Genomic DNA, 19970 nt, shown 5'->3' on the forward strand with positions numbered 1-19970 from the left:
CCACTAAAACGCAGCATTTAACGCAGCAACTGCTGCACGTGCTCTTCGCACCACATAAAGCGGACAGTGACATTCCGCATCAAATGTGTTATTTCCAAATTACTTGGTGAACAGCACAATAGAAATCTGTGTCTTGATACAAATGTTAAATATGAGAGTATATGAAGTTACTTTATGTTACTAAATGTTTCACTTAAGTTCCTCAGACCAAACAAATTTCTTCTCAAGGCTACAAGAGCAATAACCTGAAAAGAGTTTAAAACTAAAAACTGCTTGTATGATTATGGACTTCTAGCATTTCATCACAGCTTCATTAAAGCTTATACAAAACTGCAGAATATGGACTACAGTGCTGTTGCATCACAGCCTTTTTTTTTTTTTTTTCCCCATGCAATGTGATCGTTGGCAGCTATTCAGTAAGCAATTTCATGGGTTAATACACTGGCTCCTTAAGAAGGCCACTGGCACCAAAAGTCCTGCATGTAATTAGTTTTTTCCATCACTACAGCCATTTACATTGATTCATTTGAAAGATACTTTTCTCCAGAGTAATGTGCAGCTCAGAGTTAATAAAAGCACAATGCAACAATGGACAGAGACAGAGATGCACAGAAAGACCATTTAAAAAAAAAAAAAAAAAAAAAAAAAAAAAAAAAACATTTGATGAATTATGCCAATTCCACCAGTAAGTCACAATCAGTAAAAGTAGATGTGCCTTAACTTATACTCTAAGCAGGTTCTGCAAAAGTCAGATCCAGCAATAAATTTATAAAAAAAAAAAAAAAAAAAAAAAACCTTGTTTTAATATCTGCATTTACTTGAACATATGGTAAAACCGGGAGGGGGGGGTTACACCAGGTCTTGCTCTCCAGTGGGTCTGAGGTTCAAGTCCTGCTTGGGGTGCCTTGGGGCGGACTGGCCTCCCGTCCTGGGTGTGTCCCCTCCCCCCCGGCCTTACGCCCCGAGTTGCCGGGTTAGGCTCCGGCTCCCTGCGACCCCGAATGGGACACTTGGTTTAGGAAGTGTGTGTGAAACAAAAAAAAGTCATTTAAAACTACTGAAAAGAAAAATACTATTTACATAAATAGTAAAGTATATTAAAACACATATATTCAAAGTCAAATTATTGGCAAATTCACAAATACGTGCAACATTTGTCAAATTCTCATCATGTTCAGCTTTGTTTAACTGCTTGTTTCTAAGGCGGGGGGGGGGGGGGACTGATCACTGACACTCAGGAACACCACAGCAAACAGGAGCTACTGACGACAAAAAGGATGCATTAGGCCACCTCCACAGTGCATTTTACTGGCCCCTTATGGCTGGCTGCAAAAACGGAGGTTGAACTTTCTCCACTACAGCCACATTGTTTTAGAAAAATCGAAAAAATTATTTTGTAAAACTCATAACTTAGCCATCCACAATACGTGGAGCCCGTGTAATAGACAGACAACACTATTCTCTGGGGGGGGACATAAAGAAAAATTATACAAGCAAATCTGAATATAAACCTAGAAGAAATATTGTTCATTCTGTAGCAATTTATGTTGCAACAGCAGTTCAGTTTACAAAATTTAAAATAAAAAAAAAAGAAAACACAATTTTCCTTAGGACACTTCAAGTACATGTGAAGACTGATCAAAGAAGCAGCACTGGACCATAACATGAAGACACATCAGAATGACTGCAAGAGAGTAACCGAATGATAAAAGTGCCTCACACTTCACGGCCGAAATCGTTTTTTAGCCACGTAAGAGTTCGTGACCTGGCTCATGACGACCAGGGCACTCGCGGCAGGGCACAGAGCCACGACGTACCAGGACAGGCTCTGCACGGACGTAGTGAACCACAGGGAGCACGTTCCCAGGAGGATGCTTCCGCAGCCCAGCAGGTACACCACCATTCCGGATGCTGCATGGTAGCGCTTCAGCTTTGCCAACGACCATCCCTTTGCCAGCTTGTGGTACATCAAAGGAAGACCCCCCGCTAACTGAAGCGCCGCACAGCACACCGTGACCAGACCGAGGACGCCGTGCCACGTGGAGAAATGCGGCTTCACGTTGAGCCGCTTGTTGTAAAAGACGGCCATCGAGCCCAGGGTGGCGCAGGCCACGGCCAGCGCCTGCAGGACCCAGTGGCAGCGTCCCTTGGTCTTGTGGGAGAGCTTCCAGATGGGCGAGCAGTCGGGCGAGAAGACGAGGATCGCTTCGGTCATGAGAAAGGAGAACTGAGGAGAGGAGGAGGAGGAGGCACGAGAGAGAGAGAGGGCAGCATCTGGAGATTCTGAGCTCCAAATCGAGAGAGACGAGAGCCTCAGGGCAGCAACAAATCAACGCATACAATAGGTCACTTCGCTTTACTGGTATACTTACAGCCAGAGTCATCAGGAACGGATGCCAAGAAAACAAACCTGTAGAAAGAGCCTTCTTTAGTTACACCCCTGACTGACATGATCCAGATCGGATCCTCCCTAACACCCCACTCCACCTGGCTGCACAGGTAGGAAGAGGATACTTACTGGACCCAGGTCTGGCCAGGAATGTGACGAAAAGCGTTAAACCCACAGAGAGCAGGTGGACCAGGGCTCCACAGGCCAGTCTGAGGTACACATAGAGGGAGGCCTCCCACTCCTTCACGTGCACCATCTTCTCAGCTGGAGTTACGAGCGTTTCCCCTCGGGTTCCAGTGGCTGTAGAAATAAGAAGGTCCTTCGCAGCGGAACAACTTGACAACTAAACTAAATAAGTCACTTCAAAATTTTAAAAGTTCATTTAAAAACACGTGCAAAGCGCCAGCCTTGCAATAAAAAGCGTGACCTATCCAACGAGATACACGAATATTTCACGACGCGATTATCGCAATGTGCAATTTCGAATACGCCGTTCATAAAAGACGAATCAAAACTTTCAAAACTAAAGCTCTTAGAGCCGCATTTCCTTTAAACTACAAACGCAGATGACGTCTGAAGTCACCGTTATGACCCCGCCTACTTTTGAGATTGGCTGTAACCACGTGGCAGCAGCTGTTATCGCGTGATCTAGCGACTTCCGCGGAAGACACCAATCAAATCGCGAGAAGATAAAAAAAAAATAAAAAATAAAATTTCCGGGGTTATTTTTTTGAAAGCGTACAACAGCCCTAGTATACGAGCAAGCGCCAATTCAACCACTACCAAACATAATCGTAGATCCAAAATAAATTCTGCTTTAAGCGTGACACGCGGTATTTTGTCCAAATTAGAAATTAGTTACATTATTCAAATAGAAAATAAGGTAATTCTAGAGAACTATAGCTAATCATTTTAATCCGGGTACTAGTCTTAAATCTCACGTTTGACCATAAAAGAACCAATGAACATTCCGCATTCTTAAATCCCACCTTTTCACCATGAGAAAGCCAATAAGAAATTTGTTCGTCTCGAGTCCCGCCTTTTCACCGTAAGGGAACCAATAAGCGTTAGGTGTGAGTTTTGTTCTCGCCTGTCAACTGGGGCTCCGGCGTAGAAGTACTAGTTCAGTTGGTGTTTGTTTTTGTATATTTTCTTTAGTATTTATTCTTAGGAAGAGTCATTAATTTAATGTTTTCGGTTGTTTTATGCACCGGTCGAAGTACTATTCCGAGTCGTTGCCAAACTCCGTTATTTAATTTGTTGTCAGAAGGTGTACAAGGTGACAAGTGTGTTGAGCCCTGACTGACTGACTGACTGACGCGGTTTCGCCGCTTTCTCTCAGTGTCACTCAGTCAGTGGTGTTAACTTTCAGCGGGGATCGATCGTTTCGTTGGTAACGCTTCCACTTGTAAATGAACTGAGTTTTAGAGACGCCGCTGCACACACAGTATCATCAATGGGGAGTAACTGTAGAATAGAATGCATCTTTTTCAGCGAGTTTCACCCAACGCTGGGTCCAAAGATTACATTCCAGGTAAAAATGCGCCACCGCACATGCAGAGATTTCCTCGAACGACTCATCGTGCTGCGTTTTTTTCTCTATTCACTCACTGCGTGTGTCCTAAACTGGTGCACTTTCACGTTGACGCGTCCTTTAACGCATCGTCATCATGTGTGACGTTTTTGTGTTGTTATTCGCGGCTGTTTAGTCCACGCATCACTGATATTTCCTTCCTTAGTTCTTGTTGCTTTAAAAAAAAAAAAAAAACATCTGCGTTTTTGTGCTGTGCTTTCTCTCTGCAGGTTCCCGAAGAATATATTTCCAGAGAATTGTTTGACACAGTACAGGTTTACATTATTACAAAGCCTGAACTGCAAAACAAGCTCATTACAGTGTGAGTACACACACACACACACACACACACACACACACTGGCCTGTATAGAGCTACAGTGAAGTAAATCTGAACTTTCATCGTCACGTGACATACAGTCCTTGTCCAGCAGGTACCGGATTGAATCTGTGTTTTCGTGATCTGTTGTCGATGCAGCACGACGATGGACAAGAAGCTCATCGGCTGCCCCGTGTGCATCGAGCACAAGAAATACAGCCGCAACGCCCTGCTCTTCAACCTGGGCTTTGTGTGTGACGCCCAGGCGAAAACCTGTGCCTTGGAGCCCATCGTGAAGAAGCTGTCGGGGTACCTCACTACGCTGGAGGTGCATCTGCTCTCCGTCTCTTGAATCTTGGGCCTGATGTATTGACCCTCTTTCATTAACTGCTGGTCCAAGTTAGAGTCAAAGCAGGCCGAGAGGCAGAGGGTGCAAGGCTAGTTAGGTACACGCTGGATCTTGCATTACATTTACATTTACATTTATTCATTTAGCAAATGCTTTTCTTCAAAGCGACCTACATCTCAGCGAAAATACAATTTGTGCATTACATTAAGAGAAAGAGACACGGCTGCAGGCGTGTGACTCTCGAGTAAACCTAGTTTGTTACCTATCTTACACCGCTTCGTCCCATGCTAAGTCCACATACTGTCTAGTTTAATATAAACGCATTAGTAATTATTTTGTACCATCTATCAGCAAGTATCAGGAATCTAATCAGATTAGTAAAAAGGAAATGTTTAGCGTGCTGGTAGTGTAATGCTATAGTAACAACTTCAAAGTTCAGATTTCGACTGATTAAGACTTTAGACAGCGCGCTCTGTTGTTTTCCATCATGTTGATCAGCTCGAGACCGGTTTCATCTCAAATGAGGAGAGCAAGCAGAAGTTGGTTCCAATCATGTCCACGCTGTTGGAGGACCTCAATGCCAAAGGCGCTTGTACCTTGCCAATTGGTGAGTGTGTGCTTCTTAGGGTAACGTTAATGTATTGTCCAGCAGGTTATCTGTCGGTCTGTCTGCCTGGAGGACCTCGGGAATGATAATCGCTATGCGTCTGTTTGTATTTGCATTTATATTTATTCATTTAGCAGACGCTTTTCTCCAAAGCGACGTACATCTGTTTATTCACCTTCTGTTCTTTGGACTGGTTATTTGTCACTGACCCTGCTGCAGACGAGTCCAACACCATTCACTTGAAGCTAATAGAGCAGCGAAAGGATCCTCAGATAGTGCAAGAATATGATGTGCCGGTGTTTACTGAGAGCAAGGACCATTTCATTAAGTCCCAGTGGGATCTGACCACACAGCAGGTACCCTGCAGGTTTCCTACTGTCCCAGCGTTGTTATTTCTAAGGCATGCATAGCTTTTCTCTTGCTGCTGGTTATGCCAGTTCTTGGTTACACTTCTGGTTACATATCTTTTACTGATTATGCCTTTCGATTTGCAGATCTTTCCCTACATCGATGGTTTCAGACATATACAGAAGATTTCTGCTGAAGCAGATGTGGAGCTGAACCTTGTTCGCATCGCTGTGCAGAATTTGCTGTAAGGCTCTTGTGACTCATAGAAGAATGTAATATATAATGAAATTTTCTTTCGACGGTCAGAAATGTACAGAATTTTTATAAATCACATTTTTTATTTTAACAGGTATTATGGAGTAGTGACTTTGGTCTCAATTTTTCAGGTAATGAAACTGAAAATCTTGGAAAATATGGAGAGATGTATTTTTTTTCTTGTGAAGTTTTTGCTTTGATATGAAATTCTCTCATGCTTTCCCTTGTTTTTTTTTTCCTCCCCCCCAGTATTCGAATGTGTACTGCACAACCCCCAAAATCCAGAATCTTATCGATGACAAGCCCATTCAGGAACAGTGTCTTGCCTACGTCACAAAGCCTGGTATACTGCAAGCAAGAACAGGAGCTGAATAATAAATGCTGATGAAGTTTGTTTTTATGTTTCTTTTTCTGCTTCATGATGGAGGCAGAGCCTGAATTTCAGGGGAAAAACAATGTGTGTGTGTATCTGTGTCTGTCTCTGTCTGTCTCCAGGACAGAAGCGAGCCAGTCTGCGGGATGTGTTTCAGCTGTACTGCGGTTTGAGTCCAGGCACCACAGTGCGCGACCTTTGCTCCCGCTATGCACAGCAACTCCAGAGAGTTGATGAGAGGTTATCTTAAGTTAAAACTATATTAGATCTATAGGTAATTCAGAAACGTAGCAGAACAGAATTGTAGAAACAGTGTTCAAGCTGGATAAATGTACTGTTGTCTCTGCTACAGAGACCACTGAATTTGAGAATTCAGTTAAATGAATCGTTCTGTACTTTCTTTTGCTTCAGTGGCATAACAACTTGTCGGGTATTGGAGGGACCAACAATACTGCAATATTACTCAATGGACTGCAAAAACAGCAGGGGAACACATTAGGCTTACTAAAACATATGGGGGAACCACATTGTTATGCCTGTGGTTTATTCATGGAGAATAAAATGTAATGAAGTGTTCCTCCCCTAGGAAACTGGTGCAGTTTGGACTGATGAAGGGCCTCATTCGAAGACTACAGAAGTACCCAGTGAAGGTTGTTCGAGACGAGAGGAGCCGCCCTCCACGTCTCTACACTGGCTGCCACAGCTATGATGAGATCTGCTGTAAAACAGGTATTTTGCATTAAATAAGCCACAAATACCATCCTCAAACATGAGTGTTAAAAAGCCATCTACATGCCATGGCTGGGGGAAAAAAAAAACTTTTTTTTTTTTTTTTTAAAATAAGTAGTGTGTAAGATTTGAGCTCGGAATACATTTTTCTTTGGCTGCACTTTTGTGTAAGAACTGCGTTTCTCTGAAAATTTGTATTTGTCTTTCAGGCATGAGCTACAAAGAACTTGACGAGCGCCTGGAGAATGATCCTAACATCATCGTTTGTTGGAAATGACACTTCTGCTGTTTGTAGCCCTGACAACGTGCCATAACAGCTGCTGCCTTGTCCAAAGCCAATATAAATTAATATATGATGTATTGCTGTAATTTTTTATTTTTATTAATAAAATTCCATTAAGTTCATCTGGAAGAAATATGCGTGATTATTTATTTTGGAGGATCGAGTCTTATGTTTTGGATTGAAATAAAGATAATGGAATAATTTTTTAAGTGGACTTTCACAGTTTTTAAGGTATCACGCGGATGCCGTGATCTGGAAGTCCGGGCAGACTCGCCGGTACCGTGCTTTAAAACGACGGTTCTGCGCATGCGTCTGTTGACCGTAACCACGGTAACAGCAACTCGCTTCACAGACGGTCCGCAATCGCTTCGAGCAGCTCCAGCGTGAGCGGTCTTCACCCCAGGGATGGAGACTCCTGTGTCGGTGCTTTTTCCCGCCGAGGCCGAAGGTTACATTCGAGATTTGGAAAAGTTTCCCCTGAAGGAAGTCGGTTCTCCAAGGTCGGTGACTAAATTTAAATTAATTATTATTATTGTCCTTCTGCCTGAGACATCATCATGTTTGTGGAGTATGTTTCTGCAGTAATTCATGTGTAAATAAGGCTGTCGGGGCATGGTATAGACTATGATCGATGTATAATGTATAATATAGTACAGGGCAGTATGTATAGAAGTGTTATTGAGAGCGAGTAGCATAGATGACAGTGTTTCGATCTATCGCCTTATTGTAAAGTTGTTCATTCGAATCCCAGTCCTTGATCTAGGTACCTGCCCTGAACTGATTCAGTAAGAATATTCTGCTCTATAAATGGTCAAACAATGTAAAGCTGATTATGTAATACTGTAAGTCACTTTGGACTAAGGTGTCAGCTAAATAAAGGTCTATAATAATAATACTATGTGCTTTGTGTGTGAAAATGTATGTTTTGTCTTTTACTGGGTTGCAGGTGGTTCAGGCAGCATGAGTCTGTGGTGAAGCTGAACATGCAGGCCATCCTGAACGCCACAGCCTTGCAGGATGACTTTGTTCAGGAGTACCTTGTGTCCTTTGGGAAGGTAAAGCTCGTCTCTTTTCTTTCAGATGGCTGATAAAACTCAGTCAGTCAAGCAAATTCCACTGGCATTCCTATGATATGAGTCTTTGCCTTTGGAATTAGCTTTGGATTTAGTGTCAATTTCTTTATTACTCTTTAATAACATGATTTAACTGACACATTTGTCCAAGGCAGTCTACAGTGTCTTTGTAATGCAAGAGTTGTACTTTTACTGAGTTGCACGTCACTTTGGACAAAAGCGTCTGCTAAATGAATAAATGTAAATGTTATATAAGCAAATTTACTGTTTCACTCGTAATTGAAACAGGGTATTCTTTACTGAGGGGAGTGCGGTGGCACAGCAAGTTTAGCCAGGGCCTGCTCTGTGGTGGGTCTCGGGTTCGAGTCCTGCTTGGGGTGCCTTGCAGCGGACTGACATTCCGTCCTAGGTGTGTCTCCCCCCCCACCCCTGCACCCCGTTTTGCCGGGTTAGGCTCCAGTCCGCCGCGACTCCGCTCGGGACAAGCGGTTGTAAACATTGCGTGTGTGTGTGTGTGTGTGTGTGTGTGTGTGTGTGTGTGTATTCTTCACTGTATCTGTAACCTTGTCTTCTTATCCTAGATTCCCACACTGATCTGTGAAATGATTCTGGTAGAAATCTGGAAGCTGAAGGTATTTCCTATCATCTGTCAGCTTCAGGACTTCAACCCCAAGAGCATGTTTCCTTTGTACATGGTGGTAAGTCAAGTGGTCATCTTATCCATCTTATAATTTTACTGAACATGCGGAAGCAGATCTGTCTGTGATTGTTAAGACGTCGTTTGTCGAGAATGTACAAATGTGTTACGAGTTTCATGGCTTAATATTGTTCTTTTGCTTCCAGATTCATCATGAAGCTACTATCATTAATCTACTGGAAACAATATTATTTCACAGGGTTTGTGTTCAATGCATCTCTTGGTTCCTTTCAGAAATATATCTATATTTTTTTTCTTCCTTTATTTTCCTGTTCTTAATGATCGCTTTAATGGTTCTCTGGATGAAACACTGTGTTAGGATTCTCAGCATGTAGAATCACTGTAGCGTGTTTGGTCCAACCTAGGAGGCCTGCGAGGCTGCGGAGGAATCGATCCTGGATCTGGTCGATTATTGCCACCGTAAGCTGGTTGTGCTGGCTGGGCGGACCACCAGCGCAGAAGAGACCGCTCCAGATAGGCTCATTGACCCACTGAACAAGGATGTCGCCACTCTGCAGGTTTGGTCACAGCAAGGATGGAAATGGTTTCACGTTCATGCATCTTAGGTGGATGTGATTATTGGACAAGTAAACTTATGTGTAACAATGGCAGGAAATTGTGTTGTGCTCCTTCATTCGAAGAGGAGGCTGTGTTTGCATCCCTATTTTTGTTTCTTACGATTATTTTGGATTTCATTTCTAGGATCTGCAGAAGCAGAGTGTCGCAACCGACTTCGAGATTTCCCTAAAAGCATTGTCCGTTGTCCGCTACATTACTGATCGCACAGACAGGTAAGGAAGTCTTCACAAAGCTGTGGCATTAAGTCACATATTTTAAGTGCGCAATATTTACAAGCCTTTTTGTCACACAACAAACATCCAGCTTGTACAAGCTTTCTCAGAGAATGCTGAATGCTTCTACGTCATACTGGACTATGCGAAGACTTTCTATTACGGCCTCTCTAGGGGTTGTGAAATAGCTCTGATTATGTGTTTTATTTTGTCATTTCATCTCGTCTGCCTTGGTTCCTTAATTTGGGAACAGCCTGAAGTCGCACAGACAGCACTGTAGTTGCGATAATGGTGATGATTATTATGTGGACAAAGGGTGTGTTGTCTGTCTTCTCCAGCTTGAGTCTGAGCGCACTCAACAGGCTGCTGTGCACCCACAACATGCCTTGCGTCCTGGTACAGCTCATCGAGCACTGTCCCTGGAGCCGCATCAGCAACGGTTCGCCTCCCTTCCGCGCCCACGCCGACCGGCTGCCCCTTGAACGCTGCACAGTGAACGTTTGCAGATGACACTGTTCACTTATTCTTCACTGTCACACATGTTCACTCTCAGCTCAGAGTCGATCAAAGTAGAGTTCACAACAGACAAAGAGCTTCACGTACAGACATATGGTTATCGATGCTGTGCTTGTCTTATATCGCAGTTTAGTCCGCCTTCATCCCTCGAGTACCTGCCTGTGGAATAGAGTCAAATACGAAATACAAAGATGATTGTGGATCATCTCGTGGACCAGGATAAAAGTAGGTCTGAAAGAGATGTTCTGAGACCCTCTTTGGTAACATGCGTCAAAACAGTTTTCTTGTTTCTCAATGTTGCAGGCCAGCAAGAGAAGTACATTGATGGGAGGTGGCACCAGATTCCCAAAGAGGACCAGCTGAAGATGACCAAGCTGGACGGCCAGGTGTGGATCGCTCTGCACAACCTACTGCTGAGGCCAGAATGCCAGATGAAGTATGACTTTAACAACTTCAACAAGAGCCAACTTCTAAAGGTACGGGGGGGACAGAAGAAGCAAAGCTGAGCTTCCGAATAATTTTACTGGCCGGACGTTTGTTCGTTATGTCGTTGATTAAACTGCAACTTTTAAGCATAGCCGATGCAGTTCAGATTACCTTACGCAAAGTGTTTAAAGCGGAGCCCCTGCTGGGACTGAAATCTTCAGGTCATAAGACCATGTCATTAACCATTACTATACATTCGCTTTCTATTAATTACCTGAAAATAACTGCTGATGTGGGAATGTGTAGAGGGAAGAATAGTGGCACAGCAAGTAGCGCTGCTGTCTCACAGCGCCCGGGTGGTGCGAGAGAACATGGGTTTGATCTCCGTTCCGTCCGTGGAGTTTGCATGTTCTCCCCGTGTCTGGGTGGGTTTCCTCTGGGTGCTCTGGTTTCCTTCCACAGTCCAAAGACATGCTGTTCAGGTTCCTCCATAGTGTGTGAGTGTCACGGAGTGAGTGTGTTTCACTGATGTATGGATGAGTGACCCAGTGTAAGTAGTGTATCTAGTAGTGTAAGTCAACTTGGTGAATAAGGTGTGTGGGCTGGTAACACTACATAGTATCTGTTGTAAGTCGCTTTGGACAAAAGCGTCTGCTAAGTGAATAAAGGTAAATGTAACGATCTGCACATGCACATTTTAGTGTTGAGCGGGTGTGATTGTACAAATTTAGGCTGAGCTGTATAGTGTCCAGGTCAATATTTAGATCTTGTACAGAACATTGTCTGCTAGACCTTTTATCTGATTGTTTTGAAAAGTAATGAGAAAACCAGGCGCCCTCTTGATTACAGCAGTTCCCTTTTCCGTTTTTTCTCCCATCAGATAAAGCATCTGGTTAGCCTCCAGAACACGTAATGTAATGTAATGTAATTTCCATCCAAAGTAGCCACCTCTCATCAAAGCCTGATAAGGTGAAATTAAAGCCTGAGGGAATTATATAACAAGCTAAGCTTTTCTTACCAATGTTGAAGTGCAATACTGTACTTTTCTTTATTTTTTAAAATCAATTTTCTGTTTTTCTTTTTCTTTCTTCAATCGGGGACAGCTGGTAGCATAGTGGTTAGAGCTACTGCCCTTGGATCCAAAGGTTGGAGGTTTTATCCCCACCTCCAACTGTAGTTCCCTTGGGCAAGGTACTTACCCTAAATTTGCTCCAGTAAAATTACCCAGCTGTGTAAATGGATAAACAATTGGAAGCATGTAATAATTGTAACCTTAACACTTTAAGTTGCTTTGGCTTCAGCTAAATGAATAACTGTAATTGAAACAATATTTATTACACACAGTTTTTTCTCAGGTTATCCATGCAAATAAGAGTATTCATCTGTCATGGTACATTTGTCCAAAACAATAAAAATAGGTGTTACTGCTGCAGCACAGTGGCATAGCAGGTAGTGCAGGCACTTTACAGCTCTTGGGGTGGAGGTTCAGATATCGGCTGCGTATTCTTGCCGTGATCACGATGCTCTGGTTTCCTTTCATAATGTGAAAATATGTCTTCTGGGTGAATTGGAAGAAAAATTCTAAACTGTTTGTAGTGTGTGACTGTGCAAGTGTATATGCTTTCCCTGCAATGAACTGGAATCCCATCCAGGGTGTACCCCACCTCACGGCCTGTGCTTCCAGGATAGGCTCCAGACCCCTGCAACTCTGCATTAGACAAGTGGCTTTTAATCCTGCAGAGATATCTGAAAAGATGTTATTTTAGATGCAGTTTTGCACTGAGGCCTTGCTGCTTATGTTTCAGTTTTTAGACTTTTAAGAGACTCACCTCTTTCTCCTTATCTCTCAATATCCGCTCTTGACCACAGTATAAACAACCTGATAAAAACCCTAAATATGGCCATCTTTAAAGAGAAAGAGGTGAGTAAGAGGTGAGAAGTAATACTCTATCTCTCAATATCCGCTCTTGACCACAGTATAAACAATCTTTAGAGTATTACTTTCTGCAGCTAACTGGCATTGCTTAGATGTGAGGCTCTTTCCCAGAGAAAATGGGATGCATGAAATATTACACTGCAGGTAAATTCATTGTAATGTCTAAATTCTCGCCAAAATGATGATTTTTGTTCGATCCGTGCGGACGGATTGTTGGTGCTGTGATTTTTGCCGACTTTCTGGTCCCGTTTTGCGTGCCACAGCTAAGAGGATTCCTGACCGAGGTCTTGATTGACCAGCTTCCCAACCTGGGTGAACTCCAGCGATTTCTCAGTCACCTTGCCATGATGGACCCTCCACCTCCTAAGAAGGGCCTTATTCTCGAACAAGTATGGCACTGACACTCAGTATCTCCACGCTGCGCAAAACACTAACTGTGTAGATCCAAACCCGAAAAAATGTACTTATTTGCTACCGCTGTCTTAATACTGCTCCAATGTTTTAACCTTCAGATTCCCGAGATTTGGAGCAACATCATGAATGAAAATTCAGGCAAATGGAAGGCAATTGCCAAGCATCAGGTGAAACAAATATTCAACCCCTCAGAGAATGACCTGAGGCTGCAGGCACACAGGTGAGGATGCCTGAGATGCAGCAGTGTGAGGACATGTAAGCCACACAGACCAAGCGCGACGGTTTAAACCGAGTAAACCGCACAAGCTGTCACGCGGGAACACGGCCACAGCCGCCTCCAGCAATCACTGGCCGCTCCTGATTACCTGATGAGGGTCGGGTGCAGCTGTGATATTTAATTCAAGTACCGGAGGAGAGAAGGTTTTTGCACCGTGAGGCTGTGCCTGGAGAAGTGTGGATGCTGCTGCCGATGTGTGCTTCTAATTTTTGTGTGTGCTTTATTTTGTCGCGTTTGCAGTCTTTGTTTTGGGGTTAATAAAAACTCTGTCCCATACTGCCTCGTGCCTGGCCGCTGGTGTGTCAGAAAGATACTGTCCGTGTAGGCTGGAGACACGCAGACAATGAAACCTTGGATTCATGAATTAGTCGTCATGAACTGCGCGGTAGAAGAAGCAGGATCTTCTGCTTGTATTTGTGTTTTCTTCCTGCTCTACCTTGCAGGCTTGCCCAGATTTACAACCTTGACGTGATGGAGAGCCTCATCCCAGAAAAGCCCAAATGCGGATCCTGTGGCTCAGAAGCCGCCAAGCGATGCTCACGATGCCGGAGCGAGTGGTATTGCCGCAGGTGATACTTGAGGAAAGGGAGTAGTGCTTCCAGAATGTGTCCAAAAGTCCGTGCTGGAGCTGGAGTCAGCGCTCAAGGGCGCACAAAGTGTGATGGAATAGTTGTATGATTTCTCCTTTATTTCGCATAATATGGTACACTTGTGCCTTATGTTAAGAACATCTGACTTACAAATTTTTTTAAGGTACGCACATTTCCGAGTTTGCTTTTCACTGCTGTTTTCTTTGCAGTTCTGTTTCCCACATTTTTTCTGCTGCAGCGGAGGAAATGTTCTGCGTTTCCACTCACCACCATTATACGGCAGCAAAACACACTCAGATGTAATAGAAACTCAAATGACGCTGGAGAGGGAGGGCGAGCAGGCAGCGTCACGCTGATTTGAGTCGATGTCTTTTTTACGTACCGTTGCTATATCCGAGACTTTTACAGAAATTTCCCAGTGACGTTTCCGTTGTGCTTTTTGACTGCAAACTTAAGCAGATGCTGACTCAAATGTTTATGTGGCACATCAGTTGCTTCCTCGTGGCTAGTTTTGCTCATGTTTGCTATGAGATACATATTTGGCATTTAAGATAAAACTTTTATTCTTTCTCCCCATGCTTTACTCTTTTACACCGCGACTCGCCATCCTTTCTGTACCCCATTGCCGTGCCTGATGGAGGAGCATGGTGCAATCTCGTATGTGTTAAGCGCAACACAGCACTTTGGACAGGAGCTTGCGGAGATTCATTATTTTTTATTTTCATGCATTTTAGAGTAGACTTAACTTTAATGTTTCTCCACGTTAATAGAAATAATAAACAGGTGTCCAGCCCGCTGTGTACCTCATCTCATGCCCAATGATGCAGTAACACGGTAACATTGAGCCATTAATGAACATTATATTTTACCATTTTGGCAGAACCTAACCCGTGAATAAATGAAAAGATTAAGATGTGTTAATATTTTACAGATTGTGATGTAGTCGATGTACTTAGGAACAATTCTGAGTTACAAACAGAATTCCAGCTGCGTTCATAAACTGAGGTACTGGTGGACATGCTTCATGTACGTGCTGTCCCTTTCGAAGTAATCTGCCTCGGATTGTGCGCTTTCATTTCTGTGTTCCTATCCCTTTTGCAAGCAATGCTGGAAGTCTAGAACTGTGATGTGAATAAGTTCTTCACACCATTATGCATGCCTGGAACGTCATCACATTTCCTTCCTTTCAGGTTATTTTGATTTCTTAGAACAGAAAAAAAAATAAAATCCCAGAGGGCAAGGTCGTGTGTATATAGAGCGTGTGGTATCACAGCAGATGTATTTTTTTCCACAGTGAGCTAAGGGAAAATGGTCAGTGGTTTCTGCACCATGGGTGCTCTTTCACACACTGCTGCCTCTGTTCTCAAACTTTTGTAAGAAGGAAAAAAAAATCAAAATTAAGCTGAAAGAAAGGAGATATAGCAATGACAGTCCAAGCATCTATAAACAGCAAACTGGGAGGTGCGTCTACAGCAACAAACAACATTTTCCTGAGTGTGAGTAAACCATGGCAGGAGATTAGAGGTGATACCTTACCTGAATGCCTGGAAGTGAATTTAATCTTTACATCTCTGGTCCTTCCTCAAATCGATCAATGAACCAGCTGCAGTACATTTTCTGGCAGGTACCCTATGCCTCCCCTGTATCCCCTTTGCACTTTCCCTGGGGGAGGCACACCACACAAGTTAAGAACCTCTAGTTAGGAGTTCCACCAGTTCCTTTCAACAGCTAAGTGGCCTGTGGGAAAAGTTTGACCAGCACTGCAGTACAATAACTAAACATACATGACTGGAAAGGGCATAATATGATTTATGATGTGCAAATAATGGCACATCACTTTGATTTAGCCCCTTATTTTATAACCACTTTGCTTCTACCGCTGTCATTTTTTATGTCAACTCCACCCATAAGTCCCACCAAATCACTCTGACCGTTCCCTTATAAGGTTGTCTTCTTCACGTCACTTTTGCTCATCCGTGACCTTGAGTACCCACCCGAAAGATAACGTCTAATTCTTTCTTGTATGTCCACAGGGAATGCCAGGTTAAACACTGGCCAAAGCATAAGAACGTCTGCCAGATGATGATGGAGGCTGCAGATAAGCTTCAGAAGGAGCTTAATGAGAAAATCTGAATGCACATCGTAGACTACATGGGTCTTAATAAATTTATACACCCAAGAATATTTGACGTCTGGCCTACTTGAAGACCAGGAGGTGGCATAGTGGTCAAGGATATGGGTTTGCCGTCTGAAGTTTGTCAGGAAAGGCTATGAGCAAGGAGTTTAAAAAAAAATGATACAGTACATCTCTCTGGGAATCTTAATTTAAAAAGCTAATTTAACTGTCTTCTGAAGCACTCCCATCATATATTAGGAGAATGATAAAGTCAGCTGTGTGTGCAGGCAAAGACCTGGACTATGTATACACCTCAACTTGTAAAAGTTAGATTTTTTGTGCAGGGTGTGCAGTTGTTCTGCTTGTATGGTGGCTCAGATTAGATTTTCTTTCCTTTTTAGGGTTTTTATCCTTTTTTTTTTTTAAATTTCTTTTAAAGAAATTTTGTTCAAGGCGCTTTGCAGTAAATAGACTAATAGTTAAAACACGGTTTAATTGAAATCAGGATAATGCATCTAAGGCTATTGATTGAAATAGCTGCACTGAAATATTTTTTATTTCTAATGTTATATGGAGATTTTGCTTAATTGGGTCTTGTTCTTGTAACCATTTGACGAAACTTCGGTGTCTTCCGTGACTCTATTTGCAGCTTTTCATAAAGTGGCTCATTTTGAGCACCCACTGGACGGTCTCGGTAGGAAAGGCGTCTCTCTTTCTGTCTGTCTCTGTCTCTCTCTCTCTCTTTCTGTGTCTGTCTCTGTCTCTCTCTCTCTCTTTCTGTGTCTGTCTCTGTCTCTCTCTCTCTCTTTCTGTGTCTGTCTCTGTCTCTCTCTCTCTTTCTGTGTCTGTCTCTATCTTTCTTTCTTTCTTTCTCCCCCCCCCTTCTCTCTGTCTCTCTCTTTCTGTCCCTCTCTCCCTCCCCTCTCTCTTTCTGTCTGTCTTTCTCTCTCTCTCTTTCTGTCTCTCTGCCCCACTCTTGTCTCTCCCCCTCTGTCTTTCTCTCCCTCTCTGTCTCTCTCTCTCCCTCCCCTCTCCTCTCTCTTTCTGTGTCTGTCTCTATCTTTCTTTCTTTCTCTCTCCCCCCCCTTCTGTCTGTCTCCCTCTCTTTCTGTCTCTCTGCCCCTCTCTTTCTTTCTCCCCTCCCCCTTTTCTGTCTCTGTCTCTTTCTCTTTCTTTCTGTCTCTCCGTCTCTGCTGTTCTCAGTCGGCGCTGCAGTCCGCAGAGCCCAGTGCGGTAACAGTTAAGCAGCGGAGCGGAGTATCGCGCTCCCGCCCCCGAGCTCCGTCCGTGTGCCGCGGCCCTTCCTCCACTCGAGAGATACTTTCGCATTCGGCTGCTCCCGCGTCCGCTCCGCACACACACACACACACACACGCAGAGAGAGAGAGACAGACAGACAGACACAGAGCCCGACCCCGGCCGGGTTTTTCCACGCTGTCAGTCAGTCAGTGTTTCCCGAGCGCCGGCGACACACTCGTCCTCCTCGTCCTCCTCCTCCTTGTCTCCCGCTCGCTGGAGCGCCGCTTCTTCACTTCACTTCACTTGTGCGCAAAGTTGCGCAGAGAACAGAGGCCGAGAGAGAGCCGCGCCATAAAGACACATGTAACATCCTGCAGGGCTGGCAGGGGCTTCGGTGTCCGCACACACACACACACCGCTGTAGCGTTCGTGTCCATGACACTCTGCGTGTTTCAGCTCGTCTGGTCGCCGTGCAGAGAAGCGGGTCAGACGACGTGCGCTGGCGGGTGTGTGAGCGCACGCGGCACGTACCGTACGGGATCATCATCATCATCATCATCATGATCTGTCAAACAGCGTAACTCAAAGGAGGACACGGCGGGGGGACGGATCGTAGACGGGAGGGTCCCGTTTCTCTCTCCATGAACAGTCCCCGGACCGCTGGACGCGTCGTCTGCAGCTTCCGCGTGAGCCTCTTCGGAACGAATTTGACAGAACGTGGATGGATGTTCTTCTTGTGGCTTATCATGTTATGGTGAGTGCTGTCACTGCGGTGATGATGTGTAGTTATGTGTGCAGTCTTGGTTGGTGTAGACTTAGTATCCAGTCGGTGTTGGTGCCCTTAGTATCTAGTCTTGGAAGTTAGTATAATCCAGTGATGATGGTGTAGTTGGTACCTAGTGATGATGGTGTAGCTGGTGTCCAGTGATGGTGAAGTTAGTAAGCAATCAATGATGGTGTAGTTAGTAGTGTAGCTGGTATGTAGCGATGGTGTCGTTAGTATCCAACAATCGTGCTGTCAGCGTGCAGTGTTGGTGTACTTAGTATCATCCTGTGATGGTGTAGTTAATGTGCAGTCTTTGTGTGGTTAATGTGTAGTGACGGTGCTGTTGGTGTGCAGTCTTTGTGCCGTTGTAGAATTTTTGCGAAAACAGATTTCAGGTGATCGACTGGTCTTCAAGAATTGCTGGAACAGTGCAATCTGCAAATGATTTACATTTTTTTCCTCTACCCATTGCTTTCCGCAGGTGAGAAAACACTGGCGGACTGGTGGCCATGGCGCCCGTGTGGTTGACCTAGATGCACTTTCCCCAAGGTATGCGTATTCTCCTCTGTGCTTTAATGGTGTGTTGCATCGGAAACTTTTTTCAACTTAGTGGTTATTCTGACAAAGTCAAGACTCTACTGCGTTTTCAAGCCTTGAATAAGGCTCGCTGTGCCGTAGTGTTTCTTTCACTTTTCAGTTTTAGATTTTTAACCAGTATAATTTCCAAGGTTATGTAAAATCATAAAGCCAGCGTAAAAACGGAAAGAATTCAGCATTACAGACTGCTTATCGTGGAAGAGGAAGATCTCAGACCCCAGAAGTAGTCTTGTGTATGTGGTCCGATGATTGAATTCATGTTTTCGTATCGCGTCTTCTTTTTGGAGCTCGGATCACTTCTTGCAGAATGTACCACTTCTTTGATTTGGCTGGTTTTGGGAAACATAATCCTGTTTGGTGGGCATGATGGCACAGCAGGTAGTGCTGGTGCCTTTCAGCTCCTGTGCTGTGGGTATTGATGTGCGTTTGAGTCTAGTTCAGTCTGTGCAGATTTAGCATGTTGTCCAAGTACTCTTGTTTCCACCTGCACTCCAAAGACATGTGTTTCGGGTAAATTGGTGACTAAATTACCCTGTGTGTGTGTGTGTGTGTGTGTGTGAGTGATTTCCCTGTGATGGAGTGGTGTCTCCTCCAGGGTGTACACTGGCTCATGCCCTATACTTCTGTGATAGGCTCCTGACCACTGGGACTCTGCACTGGACAGTTGGCTGGGTGGACTGATTGTCCTTTATTCTTATCGAGTTTTGCTTCCTTTCCATCTCGTATTTTATTATAGCCTGCTTACATAAAGAGTATAAAATTATGGTTGTAAGAATATGTCATTAATTTCACTGATTGTCTTCTGGGGTGTCACAAATAAACTGAACCGAGGGCATCTCTCTGGGATTTATTATTATTATTACTTTGTTCAATATATCATATGGATTTGTAATCTTTCTGTGGGAATTTCTGTTTCATGCCCTGTTTTCAAGATGCCTGATGTTGAAATAAATTGCAGTTGATGTACACTAGTGTTCATTGAAGCTTCTAAAAGGGAGACTCATGCGATGAAAGGTTTGGGGACAGTTTGAGGACATTTTGTTTGAGGACATTTTCTTGATCCCTGACATTCCTTGCGTAACTGTGGTCTCAGTGGTTTTATTTATATGGGACACTCTTCACATGCTGTTAGTGGGGAGCCTTACAGCGTTGATAACGTTCTGGGTTGACACGACTTTACAGAATAAATTTAACAGTCCAGTGTGGTCTAAATAATTTGTTTTCATAAAGTTTCAAGTGATGGTAGTGTGCACAGGATCACAAGTAGACATGTTATCAATGGTTTTATTGTACAGAATATTCGCATCT

The 19970-nt window shown here is 43.8% G+C and overlaps 4 protein-coding genes across 6 annotated transcripts in view; 3 read left to right on the plus strand and 1 right to left on the minus strand.

Annotated features, from left to right (window-relative positions):
* Positions 1 to 1215: 1215 nt before the first annotated feature.
* Positions 1216 to 2948, minus strand: cyb561d2 (cytochrome b561 family, member D2). The gene is made up of 3 exons (XM_018737669.2): positions 2519 to 2948; positions 2373 to 2410; positions 1216 to 2227 (listed from the first exon to the last, which is right to left on the minus strand). Exons 1-3 carry the CDS (start codon positions 2643 to 2645, stop codon positions 1724 to 1726), a joined length of 669 nt encoding a protein of 222 aa, XP_018593185.1. The 5' UTR covers positions 2646 to 2948; the 3' UTR covers positions 1216 to 1723.
* Positions 2949 to 3492: 544 nt separating this feature from the next.
* nprl2 (NPR2 like, GATOR1 complex subunit) lies at positions 3493 to 7272 on the plus strand. Of its 2 annotated transcripts, XM_018737648.2 has the most exons (11): positions 3493 to 3923; positions 4193 to 4284; positions 4440 to 4608; positions 5128 to 5236; positions 5456 to 5592; positions 5731 to 5828; positions 5934 to 5970; positions 6089 to 6182; positions 6335 to 6452; positions 6799 to 6941; positions 7151 to 7272. In XM_018737648.2, the coding sequence occupies exons 1-11, from the start codon at positions 3846 to 3848 to the stop codon at positions 7216 to 7218; spliced, it is 1143 nt and encodes a 380-aa protein (XP_018593164.2). In that variant the 5' UTR covers positions 3493 to 3845; the 3' UTR covers positions 7219 to 7272. The 2 variants fall into 2 exon arrangements, with proteins under 2 accessions (XP_018593164.2, XP_018593165.2); XM_018737649.2 differs by lacking the exon at positions 3493 to 3923 and having other exon boundaries at positions 4205 to 4284; positions 4396 to 4608.
* A 307-nt stretch (positions 7273 to 7579) lies between these two features.
* zmynd10 (zinc finger, MYND-type containing 10) lies at positions 7580 to 16358 on the plus strand. Of its 2 annotated transcripts, XM_018737651.2 has the most exons (12): positions 7580 to 7724; positions 8171 to 8279; positions 8879 to 8995; positions 9141 to 9194; positions 9360 to 9512; positions 9697 to 9785; positions 10124 to 10224; positions 10605 to 10777; positions 12927 to 13052; positions 13176 to 13297; positions 13798 to 13923; positions 15978 to 16358. In XM_018737651.2, exons 1-12 carry the CDS (start codon positions 7630 to 7632, stop codon positions 16075 to 16077), a joined length of 1365 nt encoding a protein of 454 aa, XP_018593167.1. In that variant the 5' UTR covers positions 7580 to 7629; the 3' UTR covers positions 16078 to 16358. The 2 variants fall into 2 exon arrangements, with proteins under 2 accessions (XP_018593167.1, XP_018593166.1); XM_018737650.2 differs by lacking the exon at positions 12927 to 13052.
* Positions 16359 to 17878: 1520 nt separating this feature from the next.
* rassf1 (Ras association domain family member 1) overlaps positions 17879 to 19970 on the plus strand; it is a 30916-nt gene continuing 28824 nt past the window's right edge. The window contains exons 1-2 of the mRNA XM_018737755.2: positions 17879 to 18053; positions 18547 to 18614. The gene's annotated coding sequence lies outside the window, so the exon portion shown is untranslated. The remainder of the gene's footprint in view (positions 18054 to 18546; positions 18615 to 19970) is intronic.

Source organism: Scleropages formosus, chromosome 2 (genome assembly GCF_900964775.1).
Source record: "Scleropages formosus chromosome 2, fSclFor1.1, whole genome shotgun sequence".
In the NCBI taxonomy this organism is placed as follows: domain Eukaryota; kingdom Metazoa; phylum Chordata; class Actinopteri; order Osteoglossiformes; family Osteoglossidae; genus Scleropages; species Scleropages formosus.

Coding starts and splice junctions, on each gene's coding strand:
- nprl2 (XM_018737648.2), top strand. CDS start 3,846: ATGGGGAGTAACTGTAGAATAGAATGCATCTTTTTCAGCGAGTTTCAC. Junction 4,609..5,127: donor GGTACCTCACTACGCTGGAG/GTGCATCTGCTC, acceptor CATGTTGATCAG/CTCGAGACCGGTTTCATCTC. Junction 5,237..5,455: donor CGCTTGTACCTTGCCAATTG/GTGAGTGTGTGC, acceptor ACCCTGCTGCAG/ACGAGTCCAACACCATTCAC.
- cyb561d2 (XM_018737669.2), bottom strand. CDS start 2,645: ATGGTGCACGTGAAGGAGTGGGAGGCCTCCCTCTATGTGTACCTCAGA. Junction 2,411..2,518: donor CCTGGCCAGACCTGGGTCCA/GTAAGTATCCTC, acceptor CTCTTTCTACAG/GTTTGTTTTCTTGGCATCCG. Junction 2,228..2,372: donor CGTTCCTGATGACTCTGGCT/GTAAGTATACCA, acceptor TCCTCTCCTCAG/TTCTCCTTTCTCATGACCGA.
- zmynd10 (XM_018737651.2), top strand. CDS start 7,630: ATGGAGACTCCTGTGTCGGTGCTTTTTCCCGCCGAGGCCGAAGGTTAC. Junction 10,225..10,604: donor CTGGAGCCGCATCAGCAACG/GTTCGCCTCCCT, acceptor TCAATGTTGCAG/GCCAGCAAGAGAAGTACATT. Junction 10,778..12,926: donor ACAAGAGCCAACTTCTAAAG/GTACGGGGGGGA, acceptor TGCGTGCCACAG/CTAAGAGGATTCCTGACCGA.